Raw genomic sequence first — 19617 nt, 5'->3', positions numbered from 1 at the left:
CTCTGTGGGTTCAGCATTTATTTAGGGATTGAGGGCAGCAGCCAGCAAATGGCAGAGGTACAGCTACTGTATAACACGTCACAGACACAATTTACTTTATCTTAAGTGACCATAACATTTTGGCATTTATAGATCAATAAATATTGCTCTTTTTCCTTCAGCCACCATTTTGTGATGATCTGTGTGTGTCTCACTGATCACCTGACAGGAAATGATGCAGCTCTGTAACAGGAGGAAATGTGGGAGTAAGAGACAGAGCTCTGCCCATTGATTGGCTGCTGTCCCCCAAACATGAATGTGTGCTGATGGTTTGTGTGAGAGCACAGAGAGAATCATAACATTACCAGAGATTAGATGTTACAATTAACTGCGATGGAAACAATGTAACTCCCACTGCCAGGGCTCCTCGTGCCAATACTCAGATAATTCAGTCATATTCAATGTCCCTGTACCTCAAAACATGAAGTGAAGCTGCAGAATGAGAGGAAAGGGATTGTCAAATCCAAATGAAAAGCTTTGCTGGGTTTCTTCCCTTATTAACCTGCATTAGAACATGTGAACTCTGTCTGTGCCTTAGTCCCTCAGAGAAAGAGACAAATTGCCTTTAAAAAATTTTTTATTACCAAAAAATGAGGTGTGAGGACCAAACTTTGGCCAAAATATGTAAGCTCACGTGCCACATCAAGGCCCCTCGCACGTGAGTCCAACACTATCTATTGGCATTCCATATATGTAGTTCATTTAAATCAAGTCCCCCAGCAAACAATGTGACTGAGTAATGAGACCAACGGTGCCCTTACCCTTAACTCAGGAGCTCTAGTGAGAAAGCAACAAGCTTTTAAGCCCCAGCCCATTAACTAGGGTGGCCACCTGGCCGGTATTTTAGTGGCCTGGCCGGTAAAAATGACGGTTGATCCCAATGTTATTAATAGGGAAAAAAGATAAATATGTAGGAAGGCCGGTATTTTTTTTCCAGAACAGGTGGCAACCCTACCATTAAGATACATCTAGAAATAATTCCATGTTTAGGGCAGAGACATACGTGGAGATTCAGGGAGATTAGTCGCCAGAAGAAGAGGCAATTTGTCACCGGTCTCCCTGAATCTCCACGTGTGTCTGTGCCCTAAAACATGGAATTATTTCTAGATGTATGTTAAAGGGGACCTGTCACCCTAAGAAATAATTTCAAATTCTTTTCTATCATGTTAGTTGAGCAAAATAAACTTTACTTACACTGTATTTATTATTTAAATTTTCTTTCCTTCTGTCTTGGAATTATACAATCACAGCAAGCAGGCAGCAGCCATTTTGTGGACACGGTGATTAAGGGAAATTGTTTATCACCCCAAAATCTTGTGTATGCACCAGAATGGGGGACCTAATGTCCATGTGCAGTGCCCTACACAATTATAGAGCCCGAGGAGGGAAGGGGAAATGTGAGGAGAGCAGTGACATGTAGGAAGTGCTGAATGGAAAGTGAAAGTAATTGACTGCCCCTCCTCTATGCCACGGGCATAGAGGCGGGGCAGGTAATATTTGATTGACAGTATAGATATTTAAACACCTTTATAACAGGTATGGATGTTTTAATGAAAAAAATTTTTAGGGTTTCATATTTAATTTGCAAAGGACTTTCCTTATGAAGCTTTTTATGTGTAGGTGACAGGTCCACTTTAATGGGCTGGGGCTTAGAATTGGCTAGAATCTAAATCGCCGGCGGGGTGGCACTCAGAGCAATTCGTTTTCCGTAGTTGCCTTATGACGAAACTTCGGGCGACTTTGGAAAACAAAGAGCTCCAAGTGCCATCCCGCCGGTGATTTAGATTCCAGCCAACAGGAAGGCAGTTCAGGAAGATTAGTTGCCCAAAGAAGAGGCAATTTGTCACCGGGCGACTAAATCCCCCCGAATCTCCACGTGTGTCTCTGCCCTTAAAGGCTGAATGGCAGCTATAGGCAATATTTGGCTACAATTTGTCCATGAAACACAGAAAGAAATCACCAGTGCTCCATCTAACCCACGCTGTGGCATTGACTGGCTGCCCTTGTGCCATCGCTTAGTGTAACCCACAATCTGGAGTTGAGCAGCTGCTTAGTCCCTCAGTGCTGTTATTACATACACTTTATACGACCATGGAAACATATGCTGGTTTAATCATTTACACCCACCCGTGCTCCAGTTGAGCTTACAATCTAACCGGCCTGGTTTAGGGAGGCGAATGCCAAGTCCCCTTTGAAGAAAGATGAGCAGTTTACATGTTACAATCCCAATTCACCAATTTTATCCTCAGGCCCTAGAGGGAACAGACACAGGGACTAGGGCCGTGTTTAAGAGAGGACAGAGTTACATACAGTGACTGGATTCTCCTGTAACACGTGCTACAACACTAGTGCTGGAACAAGAGTATTCATTTAATAATCCTGCTCTTTATTGCTCATTTACAGGGGAAGCCCATTGGGGCTGTAGAACTTACCATAAGATGGACTGACAGAAAGCCGGCAAAGACACTCCATTGGAAGACAACACCCTATATGGACTTTATGCGATCATTTTATCACTTAAAACGTGAGTGAAATTGCTTTTAATGAATTATTTTAATAAAATAGGATTACACTATTTTTTTCTATTGGTTTTTTTCTTTACCCGCTTAACTTACAAATCCGGAGGGACGGCACAACTGAAGGGAGACCTGTGTGGGAATTTAGAATTACACACTGAACCAAATCATTTGGCCCTCTGGTGAAGTTTCTCTGTATGGTGAATGAGACCAAACATAAAAATGTCTGCCATATGAATTGCTAACCGTAAATCCAAATCAGGGTGTAAATGGGGAAAGGTGGGGAAATAGGCACCTTCAATTAAGTGTAAATAAACACTGGGTGATGCCACTTTTAACTAAATATATTTCACCATATTAGTCTCTAAATCTTTGTTGCCACAGGCGCTGGTCTTGAATTTTATATTGGACTCTCTTTGGATAGTTGGAGAGACTGTAAAGAGACTGGCAGGATAAAACGCATGACTATTCCAAAAAAATTTTTTTTATCCCTTTTGCTCATTTACAGAGGGTTTGGGAGGCAACTGAAATCTTCTCATCTTTCTTCAAAGGGGACTTGGCATTGGCCTCCCTTAACCAGGCCGGTTAGATCATAAGCTCAACTGGAGCACGGGTGTGTGTATATGATTGAATCAATCCAGCATACGTTTCCATGGCTGTGTAAAGTGTACATAATAACAACACTGAGGTGAACACAGAGTTTACTTCTATAATGCAGGTTAATAAATGAAGAAACACAGCACATCAATGCTTTTCATTTGCATCTGACAATTGTCGCTTCACTTTCCTCTCGTTATTTTATTGTGCAGCTTGACTTCATGCACTTTATCCACTGCAAGAGGCAAGACACAGTGCTATGAGGGCAATTCAGCCCCATACGAACCCCTGCCATAGACATGAATGAGGCAGTAGGTAGAAACACGGGCAACACCCTGTACCCCCTGAGTGATGGCAAGTTTTGGAGAGGTGATGCCAAATGCCAAACACAGGCAGCAGTGTATTCATTGGAGAGTCACAAGTCATTACACTCCATTCTGTCACTTGCATTAAACCAACACTGCTTCATGGCAAAGTGCAACTATGGCTGAAATGTAATTAGGGACACCTTCCCCCTGAACCCCCTGACCACAACGAGTGCTGGGAAAAAGCAATAAGAAGACTGCATGGAAAAGGCTGGTTCTAAATACCAGTATATGGCACTGACATTTGACTACAAGGTCACTTTCCGGGGTGACCAGTGCCATTTCTGCACCCACAAAGCCAAAGAGAACATGAAGTTTGATTATTTATGGACAATGGGCAAAACCCTGCCCCAGTTTTTGTTGGTGGGATGCTAAAGCTCCTCGTTTTGGGGAGCCACAATTACATCTACTTGCAGATCCAAAGCAGAGTCAGTAGAGAAGAGTTTACATGTGGGAACAGACAGGTTTGTGCAGGGTGTGCCTCAGGAATGTAGCAGTTCTGCCCGGGCAGGCACCAGCACCCTGTAATTATCATGTCTGACATATTATAGTGACACCCTAGCCCTAGGGAGAAAGGAGGGAATGAAGCGGGGCAGGTTCCAGCATGAACATAGCCATTATTTTGTTCCATACTCAAGGTCTCAGGGTCTGCCCTGTTTCAATGGTAGATCCATAAAGAGGGATCTTCATTAAAATAATAAGCCATTGAAAAATATCCATTTATATACAAACGCAGAGATTTCTATATTTTATTGACATTTATTAAATTAACCCAAGCACCTGCCAACACTACAACCAATCAGAATTTAGCTTTGACCAGTCTAGTCCAGTTAGAGTAATAATAGCAAGTACAGTAATATTACCCGCTCGCAGCGCTGACAGACTCATCCACGGGAGGCCAAAGTGCCCGGTGTTTGGGGCACGAAACGCGTCAGTTTGCTGTACACCCACCACAACTGTACCACCGTGTATTGTTTCAATAAAGCCGCATTACAAAAATTTTGACTTTGGCCTCCCGTGGATGAGTCTGTCGGGTAATATTACTGTGCATACCAAGTATCGGACTGAAGCTACCGACGGACGAGGTGAGGCTCTCTGTGCGGGTGAGCTCCGCCATTAACATCTCTCTTCCATTTTCTAATAAGAGCAAGTGCCTGATTGGTTGAATCTGGTTGTATTTTGTCGCAGTGTCACCCAGGCCTGGACTGCTGATCTGTGTGAATGGCAAATGCCAGAGGGGCTGCTGTAAAATGCCATAGACAGTCAGTATTTATTGGGCTGGTGGGTGGCTCTCATTGTACTTGGAATGCCAGGGCCTATTTTGACTCCCAGTCCAGACCTGGTGTCACGACTATTGTGAATTCCCCCTTATGAGTAAGAACATTCAGCTTGTTTTGTTGTCCACACTCAATAATGATGACAAAATGCCTCCTTATATTTCTTTTCTGTGTATACATTGTTTACCACTGGCAATGCAGATTCAATACAAAGATACTTTCATACGTTTTGTCCATTTAGTCCCATTTGTTTTTTACCCACAAACCCAAACACAGGCCATTTTGTCCATCTCGGCCGTGCGGAGGAAACCTGTCACTACTCTTGATGTTGGCAAACGGCTCCCACAGTGTGGCACACACACACAAACACACCCAGACACACACACACCCAGACACACACACATACAGACATAGGCTTTGCTATGGCCAAAGCCTGATATTAGCAGTGTAAAACTGCAAAGAAATTGCAAAAGTGCTCAGAGAATTTCTATCATTCCTTTTAATTACAGGACATTAACGGGTGTTTAAAAGCGATACAATGTGGCATACTGAGAATATCATGGACATTCTCCTTTCTCCTATGTACATGATGAGTGTGGGGGTGGTAGCCTAGTACAATATAGGGGATAAAAACGAATGCTGGGGTGACGGCACATCGCAGGCTTTCAGTGTCACAAAACCATCGCAGGCCCTGGGGGCTCCATTCATTCAATAAACAAACTTGTCCTGTAGGAATGAGAGATAATTAGGTAGAAATCCAGGTGTTGCCTTTATTTGTCAGGCAAACGGAAACAAGAATTTAGTAGCATTTAGTTGCAGGAGCCACAAACACACATTGTCTTATGTCTTGTACATAAACACTTAATGTTCAATCAATCACAGAGAAAACTCATCTTATATCCTTGATACGTCTATATTATATGAGTGAGGCCTGGTCCCTAAATCTTTACCTTCCCTTCACCTACACTCCATGTACCGTATGGCGTTGCCCAGACAAAGCTGAATGTTTCAATGTGGCAGCGACATAAAGACCACGCACAGTCCTTTATTCTCCAGGGTCACTACATGGAAAGGAACAGTAAACGTTTACTGAAAATACATTAACAATTGGGTTTCTCTTTGATTCCAATAGGCAGAAGAATTGTAGAGCAAGTAGTTACATGATGGTTTGATGAGTGTATATATTTATATATAGATATAGAGAATGATTCACCTTTGGCTTTTATTCAAGTGTTTTAAGTCAGAACCTGGGTGGGGGGACTGGCCCCCAACACAATGACACACACGCTTCATTCTGTAGCACCAGCAGCTCCACAATAAATTCCCCTGAGAATGCTGGGGTGGCTAATGTCATGCACACAAAGGTGTGGGAGAGGCTGAACACACCTGAAGCCGTGAGTCACACACACACCTATTGCTGGGCTAACAGAGGCCTCGGCATTATGGGTAATCATGGAAACCAGCAGAGAGGCAAAGGAACTGCAATAGTGTAACTGTGATAGTGAAACAACTGTAATAGTGAAACAACTGTAATAGTGAAACTGTATTAGTGAAACAATTGTAATAGTATAACTGTGATAGTGAAACTGTAATAGAGAACATTAGCCCTTTTTATTGGGATACATTAACCTGATTGATAGGGAGCTAAACAATTGGCCCTGCTCAGTCTGTTGGAGTGGTACTTAGTACTGATGTATCCCCACAACTGCATTGGTCAGTGCGTATCTTGTCGGCGCTATATAAATAAATGATGATGATCACCGATTGGTCAATGAGTGCACAGGCTGCTGGTGGGACAATACAGAGTAATATATAAATATATTGACATTGCTGATAATTCAGGGCCTGGTGGGTCCCCTGCAGCCGCAGTGTCTGATTCCTCTGTAGTTAAACCCGGATCCAGGGAGCAGATATAAATTTTACTTTATAGATATTCCTGATCCCATTATCCTTGCTTGTCCCCTGTCTCCCTATTTGTTCACTCGGCTCCTCTTATAAGGGCAGAGACACACGCGAAGATTTGGGGAGATTTAGTTGCCTGACTCTTAATCTCCCCAAACTGCCTTCCCGCTGGCTACAATCTAAATCACCGGCGCCAGTGGCGGAACTACCGGGGGAGCAGGGGTGCGAGCGGGCCAGGGCCCCCCGGCAGTCTGCACGCCTCTGTGTGGTGCATATTCCCGGCCAGTTTCCGGGTGTACGTAGGGGGCGGGGGCCTGGCTGCGCGTCCTGTGCCAGGGCCCGCCCCCCTCTAGTTACGTTTCTGGCCGGCACGGCGGCACTCGGAGCGTTTCAATTTCCGAAGTTGCCCAAAGTTGTCTCACAAGGAAACTTCCCTGGGTGACTAAATCTCCTCGAATCTTCACATGAGTCTCTGCCCTAAAGTTGGCCATAGATGTTGAGATTTTTAAAAGATCAGATCATCATAACGAGACCACGATTATCTCGGAACGATCGTACGAATTGACCATGAACTAAAAAGACCAATTTGGCAGGAAAACAAAGGGGAGCTGCTTGGCCCTGCAGACATACATACATTGCACTGGGACCCACAAAGATTTTTTAACCTGGCCGATCAATTTCCTGACCGAAAAATCGTTCGAATCCCACTAACCGCACGATAATTTCGAAGGATTGGTCGGGCAAGAGAAATGTTTGTGTCTATGGGGAGCTAGACACAATAGGAGACGAGTGTTCCTTTGCAGATGCAGCAATGAATCTAGTGACTTTATATTATATTTATATCAGGAGGCCCCTAAACCTGTAGCCCCCCAGGCCAGTGAACTAAATAGAAAGTTACTATAACTATGAGAAATTCTTAATGTGTGGCCCCTGTAGCTGTGAGTGATGAGCAAGTTGTAACTGACAGTCTGGGAATAAACTGCCACTTTCTTACATTCCTCCAAGCCCCGCCCTTGGGCCCAATCCCCGGCATGTACAGATGTGTCCAACACACACACAATTACACACAATTACACACAACTACACACAACTACTCGCAACTACACACCCACCGCCCCAGGCACATTCCTTCTGTCATCTTTCTGGAACATTCTATCTAACCCCAGCAGCTTTCTCTCAGTTGTACAGAACAAGCACATACATCTCCTAGATATATATGTACACTTATTATTCCTTGCTCTATATCACACCATTACTTTCTATGGGACTCTATTCTGCAGTACTGCCTACTAACATATTAGCTTTATATAAACCTCATTGCTCTGCTTAAATACATGGTCTATACACTCACCCCGTTAACTGTGGACTATCAGTGTATAATATATATAATAATAATAAGTATAACACTGAGGCTCATTAGCAGGTCATTAGGTGCTGGCTGCAGACTGTACTGGTATTTAGCATGCATTGTACATTCAGATTATGTTGTATTGGTGTAAATTGTCCAACTGAAAGACTCACAGGCTGGATGTGGCCCTCCAATAGATTTGTATGGCCCCTGGACAACTCCACTTTGCCTCTCAGACATTATCATTTAATGAAAATCTGCACATGTAGTATAGACAATAATTCCCCCACTATATGGAAACAGCTCAATGGTATTGGGGAGCACTGGGGATCAGTGGGGAGCACTTGTGCTTCGGGATCCTGAGTTTGATTATAACACTATTATATACATCTATGAGTCTGTATTAGGGCTGGACTCCAACAGCGGAGCAACAAGTCAGATGGAGCCGCACACGTGAACATATAATTGGACTTAAAGTCGGAGGTAACAACTACATTACAACCGACGCAACACAACTGTGAGATGTAGAAGCCTATTGGGTTTATTTAACGTTTACAGGATTTTCTAGTAGATTTAATGTATGAAGATCCGATGTACAGAATGATTCCTTATCCGGAAAACCCCAGGTCCTGAGCATTGTGGATAACAGGTCCTATACCAACAGCAAGTGAGGAGCCTCAGAGGGAGCAGTGTATTGTGTATAGTGTGGCTATATAATAACTGAGGGAGGGCATGATATGATATAATATGAGTGTTGGGCACAGACACGGGTGAATTCATTGTAAAAAAAACAAAACAGAAAAAGGAAAGAAACATTTCCTGTGTGCGACTGTCAGATTGTGAGTATGAAAGTGTCACTTGTATTAATGTGCAGTAACAATAGAAGACACTTGTAGGCTCTTTCTGTAGCAATTTGTATAAATCTGACTTTATGTCCATTTCTTTTCTATGTGTAGTAGTCACAAGAGTCACATTTCTTGCCTTTATAAGAAGCAGTGAGGACAGTAAGTAGCCGGGATTAGTTATTACTGGTCACACACAGGCCCTTGGGCTGTAACAACCGCTTCTGCTGAAACAGGTAAATAAGCAGGTGTTTGACTCGCACAATAACCAGGAGGGGGTCGTTATTATGAGACGTTACAGTCGCTTGTTATTCTCGGCTAATGAAACGTCTCCAGGGCTCAGAGCTGAAGCAGCCGGACTGGGAGGGTAAATCAGATTATTTGGCCATAATTAGAGGCTTATTATAGAAATGAGAGAAATAACGCGGCTGCATTGGGAGCATTTCATGTGCACTGGATTTATTATGCCTCCAATTCATTTCCCAAGGGGAATAACCCACATTATAGAGCCACAATGGCTTTCCCATGGCAAGAATTTGATTGAAATGTTCTACGATATTGTGCCACGTGGGTTTTGGGCCTGAATATGAAGCTGCTCAATAGTCACGTTCCATCAGATGATGGTTCTGTGCTCAGCTGAAGCGACTCATGAACAAATGTACTGGACTCTGGGACTTTGTGTCTCCCTCCCAACAAAGGAACGTCGGCCGAATTCCACTGCTGGGACACGGGAATCACAAAGCATTTTGTGCAATTTTGGGCGAGTTTTGCTCAATGTTTTGACATTAGACTGTAAGCTCCACTGCTGCAGGGACTAATAAAACACCCCGCCATAAAGCTGGGAACTTCCTCCTACAAAGATGCTGATAGTCATGCACAGCAGTGCACAAAGCCCACTGTACACGATCCAGGGTCGCCTGTTATTTCTTTCATTTTAATTCAGTGTCTATACATTGGTATCAGCGTAGGGGGAGCGGCGCCCTCTGCTGTCGGCACAATTCACTTGCAGCCGTGATATAAATCATGTTATACAATGGCTAATTCTACACAACTTTCACTTTAAATTATTTGCCTCTAATGGCTTCTCATAAAAACAATGGATACAAATAAAAGACTAAACAATTACACACACATTTCCCAAAAATGATTTACGGTTAAAATTTGATATTGTTGGGGGAGGGCCTTGCTCTTGAGACCTTCCATAGCATTTTTATTAAATTATATTGTGCCAACATATTCTGCTGAGCATTACAGAGATTATACATCAGTCCCTGTCCCAGTGAGCTTACAATCTAAGGTCCCTATCACATTCCCATCAGTCCCTGTCCCAGTGAGCTTACAATCTAAGGTCTCTATCACATTCCCATCAGTCCCTGTCCCAGTGAGCTTACCATCTAAGGTCCCTATCACATCCCCATCAGTCCCTGTCCCAGTGAGCTTACAATCTAAGGTCCCTATCACATTCCAATTAGTCCCTGTCCCAGTGAGTTTACAATCTAAAGTCCCTATCACATTCCCATCAGTCCCTGTCCCAGTGAGCTTACAATCTAAGGTCCCTATCACATTCCCATCAGTCCCTGTCCGAGTGAGCTTACAATCTAAGGTCCCTATCACATTCCAATTAGTCCCAGTGAGCTTACAATCTAAGGTCCCTATCACATTCCCATCAATCCCTGTCCCAGTGAGCTTACAATCTAAGGTCCCTATCACATTCGAATTAGTCCCTGTCCCAGTGAGCTTACAATCTAAGGTCCCTATCACATTCCCATCAGTCCCTGTCCCAGTGAGCTTACCATCTAAGGTCCCTATCACATCCCTATCAGTCCCTGTCCCAGTGAGCTTACAATCTAAGGTCCCTATCACATTCCAATTAGTCCCTGTCCCAGTGAGTTTACAATCTAAGGTCCCTATCACATTCCCATCAGTCCCTGTCCCAGTGAGCTTACCATCTAAGGTCCCTATCATATTCCCATCAGTCCCTGTCCCAGTGATCTTACAATCTAAGGTCCCTATCACATTCCAATAAGTCCCTGTCCCAGTGAGCTTACAATCTAAGGTCCCTATCACATTCCCATCAGTCCCTGTCCCAGTGAGCTTACCATCTAAGGTCCCTATCACATCCCTATCAGTCCCTGTCCCAGTGAGCTTACAATCTAAGGTCCCTATCACATTCCATTTAGTCCCTGTCCCAGTGAGTTTACAATCTAAGGTCCCTATCACATTCCCATCAGTCCCTGTCCCAGTGAGCTTACAATCTAAGGTCCCTATCACATTCCCATCAGCCCCTGAACCAGTGAGCTTACCATCTAAAATCCCTATCACATTGCTAAACACTGTGGTGAATTTTAATAGGTGCTAACTAACTTGCCTGTATTTTGTGTTAACCCACACAGACATGGGGAGACTATACAGACTTGTTGGCAGGTTTTCGTTGCAGAATTGTAATGTTTTGCTGCCACCTGCTGGATTCATGTGGAACCTTTGCTCAATGTTGATGGGAGAGAAGCAAAGTTGATCATGAGGTCCTGCAGAAAATAAGCCAGCAGGGATTTTCGCCCAAAGGGGGACCCAATTATTATCCCATCAGTCACCTTGGTCCCCTGGGAGACAGACCCTTCTAACAAGTTATATGGGGCCACAATGAATCGCTCATTCCCCATGTATGTACCATGCCTCTGATCTGCCCTAGTTATGTCCCATTACAATACCCACAATCCACTTCTATGTAAAACCTTCATAGCAAAGAAGCACCTGACTGGAGCCCCTGTACAGCAAATGTGCCAACTGAATACAGTCTGCAAGGGTTTATAAATCCATTAATAAATGTTCCCTCGGTGCTGAATTCAAGGGCAAGAAAACCATGTTCCAGACTCATGAAATGTAGTGTGCTTCCTTCTAGTGGAAGGATTAGCAATTGCTATTTAAGATGATAAAATGTTGCTTTCAGTAAATATTATTTAACATTTCATTTATTTTATTTCTGCACAGCCAGAGAGGCAAAGACTGCACCGTAACAAACGCAGAACATACAAACCACAGTGAAACCATGTTTTTGCGTTTGCTGAATTTCATATCAGGTCTCTTGTATTAATCTTGCAAAAAAAACCTACAAAACACACAGAGAAATATTTTAAGGAAATAAAATCATGGGAATAAACTGCAGATATTTGTGTTATTCATGACATCGCCATAACAATCGAACGGACAAAATATAACGTGTTTTTCTGCCATCTGGTGGACGATATGGAATTTATGTTGAATAAACATTTCGTTGGTTTCTAATATACATAGTTGTAAATGAATCCTCAGTTCCCAGAATTGAAGAGATAAAAAACATGACTTCCAAGGAATTGTGCACCGTGAGAGATACTTTTGTTGTTTGTGCCGGGGAACATTAAAGGGATACGGTCATGGGAAAAAAAAAATTTTTCAAAATGAATCAGTTAATAGTGCTGCTCCAGCAGAATTCTGCACTGAAATCCATTTCTCAAAAGAGCAAACAGATTTTTTTATATTTAATTTTGAAATCTGACATGGGGCTAGACATATTGTCAATTTGCCAGCTGCCCCAAGTCATGTGACTTGTGCTCTGATAAACTTCAATCACTCTTTACTGCTGTACTGCAATTTAGAGTGATATTACCCCCCTTCCTTTCCCCCCCCAGCAGCCAAACAAAAGAACAATGGGAAGGTAACCAGATAACAGCTCCCTAACACAAGATAACAGCTGCCTGGTAGATCTAAGAACAGCACTCAATAGTAAAATCCAGGTCCCACTGAGACTCCTTCAGTTACATTGAGAAGGAAAAACAGCAGCCTGCCAGAAAGCATTTCTCTCCTAAAGTGCAGGCACAAGTCACATGACCAGGGGCAGCTGGGAAATTGACAAAATATCTAGTCCCATGTCAGATTTCAAAATTGAATATAAAAAAATCTGTTTGCTCTTTTGAGAAATGGATTTCAGTGCAGAATTCTGCTGGAGCAGCACTATTAACTGATTCATTTTGGAAAAAAATTTTTTTCCCATGACAGTATCCCTTTAAGTAAACTGTTTATTCGATTATTAACGAGGCACACAAGCAGCATATATTATAAGAGGGATTTTTCTTTTTTTTTTTTGGAAACGATGTGCCCTAAGGAGATGACAGAAAGCTTTGATCTGAGAGATCCATTCCTCTCAAATGGTAACAAGATTAAATATAATTACTCACTGTATTTGCCAAGTTGTGCCCCTAAGCGACAATTTCATAAAGGAAGCGAATAAATCATTAGCTTCATCCTGAAGAGCAGGATTTCCAGGAATGAGACAATTGGCAAGAAAAGCAAAGGCGCAAACGCCAGAGATGAGTTGCAGCTCCGTCTCTAAAGAAAAGCACGGGAGTAGAAAGTAAATCTGGAAGAGAAAAATGGCGGATTGTCCAAATGGAAGTGGGTAACATGTACATAGAAGGGGCACAGGCTGCAGCCAATAAGTGGTTTTTACAATAAAAAAGTTATATAAACATGGACAGAGGTTCTAACTGGCTAAGAAAGCAACTCTCTTGGCAACATTATCAGAACCATATTTTTGGATCAGCCTTTTCTGAGTCTCTGCATCAGCTTTCTGCAAGTCCAGGTCATCCTTCCTGATCCATATGGGAAAACCATCAGGCCGAGATCCAGTCCGAAGGAAATGCCTCGTGGCCGACAGCTCGCCATTATTTTTGAGCAGCGCTTGAGTTACATCACGGAGGCGGAGTTTGAACTCTGACATCATGCCAAGCAAAGCTTCTTGGAGACCTTCACTCTCAGAATCCTCTGGACTTGAGGAAACTTCGTCCACTTGGGTCTGACTCTGAGAGCTGGGGGGATCCTCTCCCATCACAAACTCTCTAAGACTCAAGCTCCTTTTCGGCAACTCAATCTCTGGGGTATCGTCAACCTGTTAGAAAGATGAGAAAACATTGATTGTAAAAATAAATATACAGGCAGTGTTACATTGTAACCATATCATTTGTGGTAAAAACGTGAAACCAAGAACTTGAGGTTATTGTGAGGAAGGAGCCTATGATTAAGAGCAGGGTGCCAACACGTTACGCCTGGTGTCCTGAGGTTACTTCCAAATAAAGTATTCTATATTCTGTACCCCAGTATATCAGGTCACTGTCTCCCCCTAGAGGCAGCTGATCAGAATCCTCAACATTTATTTAGTGGGTCTAAGGGCAATGAGAAATGAGGAGATTTGAGATGACTTAAGCTGGCCATAGATGCAGAGATCCGATCGTTCGAATCCTCAAACGATCGGACTTCCCCATCTCCCGACCTGCCACTGACAATTCAGATGAAATAAAGTAGTAAAAGAACAGATGAGCCGATGTTCTGCCCGTGACAGTAATCGTACGATATCTATGTCCAACCAAAGCTGGTGACAGTCTCCCACTGAAAATCGTACGATCGGCAATACATGCAGAGATATTATTGGCAGCCGACAGAATCTTTTAACCTGTCTAATCTACCAAACGACCGACTGATCTCCATGGGACGAAAAATGTTGGGGCTCTCAACACACGGTTGGAATATCGTAGGATTCGTACGATCGGATCTTTGCATCTATGGCCACACTAAGGGTCAGGGCACACAGGCAGATTTGGGGAGATTAATCACCCAGCGACAAATCTCCCCTTCTTCGGGGCGAATAATCTCTCCAAACTGCCTCCCGACAACTAGAATCTAAATCGCCGGCGGGATGGCATTCTGAGTGTTTTGATTTCCAAAGCTGCCTCACAAGGAAACTTCGGGCGACTTCGGGAAAACAAATTGCTCCGAGCGCCATCCCGCCAGCGATTTACATTTTAGCCAGAGGGAAGGGAGTTCGGGGACTGACACTAATCTCCCCAAATCTGCCGGTGTGCCCTGGCCCTTAGCGTGGGCAACTAATCTCCTCCAAATCAGAATTGCTGCTGGGGAGACATACATCATACTGCTACTTTCCCACATAGCAAGGAAACGTCAGGCAACATCACACAGTCTGTTTCCCCAGCAGTGATTGGCCTGTTAGCCGCTGGTGAAGCAATTGGAGGAGAGTAGTGACCCACACTAAAGGAGATTCATCTCAAATCTCCTCATTTGTCATTGCCCTAAAGGAAAGAGAGCCCTTATTGGGGAGTCCCACGACCCTTTGAGATACAGGCTGGATGCTTAGTCATGTGATGCATCTCGTACCTCAAATTCCATGTTGGCAATTTCAAATATGTGCAAATCTCCCCCGTCTTCTTGATCCTCTTTAGATGTGGCACTGACTGCTCCTTTACTCATATCACTCGATTTCTTTTCCCCTGAAAAGCAGACAAGAGCAACGTTAGCCAAGTGCAAGCTCTGCAGGCAAAACCCTCATGGAACAATGAACTATATTTAATAATCACAGACCTCAAGCTCAACTGTATTGCTCACATTCACCAAGATATTTAATCTGCTTGGATCCAGCCCAGGCATTTTTCACTTTAAACCTGCAGTTTAGGCGTTGTTATTTGAAAACCATTATAAAGTATCAGATACATTATCCAATAGACTCAATTTTATCCAAATAATCCAAATTTTCCTTTTCTGTGTAATAATAAAACAGTGGCTTATACTTAATCCCAACTAAGATATAATTAATCCTTATTGGATGCAAAACCAGCCTTATTTCATGTTTACATGATTTTCTAGTAGACTGAAGGAATGTAGATCCAAATTACAGAAAGATCTGTTAACCAGGTTGTGAGCATTCTGGACAACAGGTATTAGCAATGTATTAAAAGGGTAGTACACCTGAAACGCAGCATGAAAAGTTTCATTTTTAGAGAACGGACGCAGCCATGTTGGGTAGGTGTGAGCCACTTACCCCAGTGTGTCTATCCGAGAGTGGCCATGCTGAAGCCACATTTGTATTATACCGTTCATTGTGCTTAAAAATGGGCGGGATCATTTTAAGACAATCTTGCAATCAGTTTTTTGTAATATTAAGTTTATTGTTCTACAACTTTCAGGAAGTGCATTGGTTATCTGGTTGCTATGGCTGAATCACCCCAGCAACCAGGCAGTCGTATACATTAGAATGGAAGTGCAGAACAACAATAATCAGCAGAATCTGTTTGTTTTTTGGCTGCTCACCTTCTGACCTCCTAACGACACCCTTAGTAACATGTTGCCCCCTTTTCTCCAAAGGAAAGTTTATGCTGGTGCTTTCGACAGCATCGGATTGTTCCGCCCGCGCTTTTGTAGAAGACTTTTCCATTGGAAGTGCTGTGCCCAATTTTTCAGAGGTTCTCCCTATGTTTCCAGGCCTCTTCGTCCAAGGGGTTGATGTGTTGGTTCGAGATTTCTTTGTTATTGGCTGAGGACTTTCGTCTTCTGAAGGGTCGTGTGAGCGGGAAGCAGCAGAAAGTGGCAACCTGTAGCCCTGCTTGCCTTTCAAGTGCTTTATGTATCGATCTTTAATTGCCTGCCACGTCCTTTTTAGCACTCGTCTCTGCTCCATCTCTTTCCATAGGGCTATGCCAGTGACCGTGCCTCGGTGGGGGGCATTATCCCTCACGTACACCAGGATAGCGACATCTTCCTCTTCTGTGAAGGGATTTCTTCCTGTTTGATGTATACGGGCTGATTTGAGAGACCCAATTTTCTGAGCCTCAGAACAGTCCATCTTATTCTCTTTTTTGATTTTGACAGTGTCAGACTCCTGCTCATCCTCCTCCAAACCTTCCTCAATAACCAGTTCCCCCAGATCAGAGAGCTCATCTTCTTCCTCTGGGCCTTCACCAACCTTAACTTGTTCTTTCCCATCACTTCCATGGCTGCTCTCGCCCTCTCTTTCATCTTGCTTCATGCCCTTACTTTGCCTCTTCCTTCCATGACTTCCATCCAGTCGATAATCATCTACATCAAGAAGTTCACCCTTCCTTACACAGTCCATGACGTAGGCGGTGGATACATACTGAGCCCCTTGGGCACTGCCAGGTGTAGAAAGAAGCAGAGCCCCAGGCTGTTGCAGCCGACACATTTCCCCACCTCCGTGAATAATGAGTTGGTACAGCTGGCGCTTTAGAGGACCGGGGGGTATGTAGAATCTCACTGGGGTCCCGTCGTCCTCAACAAATAAAGTGTGGGAATGTGTCAACCCCCCCAAGGTGGCCATTTTGCACTGCAAAGGGTCAGGTGATTCTGCAATAGCAATAGTTGGGGATTAGCAATAGTTCATCTTGCGGCATTCCTTCCTTTAAAGGCATGTTCAACCAAACAATAATACTATTTAATGCGACTTGTGATATTATAGATTCATTCAAAATATGCCAAAGTAATAATATTATCTAAGCCTGCTCCCAGTTCCTCTTGCTGATCTGACTGACTATCACTTAAGGTCCCCATAGACGCAAAGATTTTTCTTTGGTGAACGACCGATTTTAGTGCAATCCGACCAATCTGTCAAATTATCGTGAAGTTAGTGGGAATGGAACGATCGTACATCTTGCGATTTTTCGCCGACATCTGTCAGAAAATTGAACGGCCAGGTTAAAAAATCAGTCCCAGTGCAATGTATCTATGTTTGCGGGGCCAAGCAGGCAGCTCCCCTCAGTTTTCCTGGCTTCATCTAGACAATATTGCTTGAAATGGTCTTTAAAGTTGATACATTTAAACGATTGTTTCACGATAATCTTGGTCTCACGATAACGAAAAGATCTTTTAAAAAACCTTTACATCTATGGCCAGCTCTGAAGCCCCCATACACTGGCAGATAAACTGCTGAATTGGTCTAAAGGACAGATATCGGCAGTTTTAATCTGCCCATGTGTGGCTACCTTTAGATGTAGCTGTTTGTACAGCATCATAGAGATGGATTAGGTACTAAATCATAAAATCTCTAGATCTAAAGGTGGCCATACACTGAGAGAGCCGCTCGTTTGGCGATATCACCAAACGAACGGATCTCTCCCCGATATGCCCATCGGGCTGATCCGATTGTTGGGCGCTAACAAATGGTAACGGGTGGTCGGATCGCGGGACCGCATCAACGAACAGATGCGGCTATGACTTTCAGCCAGATCTCGATCGGAGGAAGCCCCATGACTTTCAGCCAGATCTCGATCGGAGGAAGCCCCATATACGGGCCAATAAGCTGCCGACTCGGTCTGTCGGCATCTTTTATCGGCCCGTGTATGGCCACCTGTAGAGATCTCTAGATCTTACAGATCACTACGGGTCACCCATATCAATATCAGGTAAAAATTGGCCAGATATCCATCGGGGAAGTTTGATTTTTCGGTTTATGAAAGACCAAATCGACTAGTTGATGCGGCCCTACATCCATTGGGCCGAATGTTTGGATTAACCAGATATCGCCCTGCAGTTGGTGGGCATATTGGGGAACACAGGGCTGAATCTTGGGAAATCTTTGTGTTTTTGTGTCGAAATCCGCGGTGTGTGCCGACGCAATTGTTGTGGGTGCAGGCAAGGAGAAAAGCTGCTGCATGCCTGATTCTCGCCCTTCTTTTTCAGCAGCTCCATGTGGGATCAGCCTTAAATGAGAAGGAAAGTTATCGTGCACTTGCTAGTGCCAAATGTTAGGCATCCCAAAGTGATTGTATTGACTTACCTGAAACCACAGGCCTGTGCTCCTATCAGCACAAAACTGCACCGGCCTGGGGGTTATACCAGTGAGCACCACAGAGCTCTACTCTTCCGGCTTTTTTAAATTTCCCGGGACAAACGCATGCGCAGTTGAACGAAATATCGACTTTTTAGTTAAAGTGCATCTTTTCGTTCTGCTGTACACGCGCAGAAGAAAGAGGAAGACGAAGAGGATGGTTCCGTGGTGCTCAGTTTTCTGCTGCACCGACCCGGGGTTTCACGTAAGTCAATACAATCACTTGGGGGTGTCTAACATTTGGTAGCCCCAAGTTCACGAAGACTTTCCTTCTCATTTAAGAGGCAGATTGCAGAGCCTTCAGATGAAGTTTATATACGTATATATGGGCTGCTCTCTCTTCATCTGCCTCCTTGATAGATATCAGGGCTAAAATCATGTTGGCCACAATAATCCAATCGGAGGCCCAAACGCTCAACAAATAGGTGACCAAATGGCCAAAGATCCACTCAGTTGTTAAGGGCAAACAATTAGATTGTACGTACACAGGCAGCTTTAGTTACCCTTACATTTCCCAACTGCTTCCCCCAATAGCTCTGCATGCTCCTCCTGCTCTCAGCTTTAAATTCAGCTTTATAATGGGACGCTTTCAGGTAATCACTGGAGCCTTCAGCTCAGACATCTCTCCATGAGAAACAATAAACACAGACAATAACAACAACACAGACACTGCTAAAACCAGACACTGCTGCTGCTCCCCTTAATTCCTCATTTGGAAACTTCCTGCTGAGGAAAAGCATAGTGTAAAGATCTATTTGGGCGAATCCATTGACACCGGTGTGGGGGGAGGTTTCTGAAGAACACAGAGAGCATTGGGCAAATACAGTTGTGCGCACTGTGTCACTCACATCTCCCGTTAATAATCATTTCGGCTGCAGGGTTAGTTTATCCTGATCTCCCCTCACATGAAATATTACAGCCACACTCACCTCTCTGCTGCTGCTGCTGCTGCAGGGGGAATCCAATGTGGCTGCTCAGGAGGCGGAGTCACGTGGTTGGGGGAAGTCGAGTCACGTGGTTGGGGAAGTGGATTATGGGATATGAAGTCCTACTAGTTCAGTGGGCGGGGC

The 19617-nt window shown here is 43.8% G+C and overlaps 1 protein-coding gene across 3 annotated transcripts; it reads right to left on the bottom strand.

Moving 5' to 3' along the window:
* Window positions 1-11837: 11837 nt before the first annotated feature.
* terf2ip.L (TERF2 interacting protein L homeolog) lies at window positions 11838-19617 on the bottom strand. Of its 3 annotated transcripts, XR_001933030.2 has the most exons (5): window positions 19477-19617; window positions 16018-17067; window positions 15088-15200; window positions 13098-13807; window positions 11838-11992 (listed from the first exon to the last, which is right to left on the bottom strand). XR_001933030.2 is itself a non-coding variant. In XM_018234217.2 (4 exons), exons 2-4 carry the CDS (start codon window positions 17039-17041, stop codon window positions 13403-13405), a joined length of 1542 nt encoding a protein of 513 aa, XP_018089706.1. In that variant the 5' UTR covers window positions 17042-17067; window positions 19477-19617; the 3' UTR covers window positions 12947-13402.

This window comes from Xenopus laevis, chromosome 9_10L, assembly GCF_017654675.1.
Source record: "Xenopus laevis strain J_2021 chromosome 9_10L, Xenopus_laevis_v10.1, whole genome shotgun sequence".
Classification (NCBI taxonomy): domain Eukaryota; kingdom Metazoa; phylum Chordata; class Amphibia; order Anura; family Pipidae; genus Xenopus; species Xenopus laevis.
Note: the sequence above shows the minus strand (reverse complement) of the source record. Positions and strands in the feature narration are given on the sequence as shown.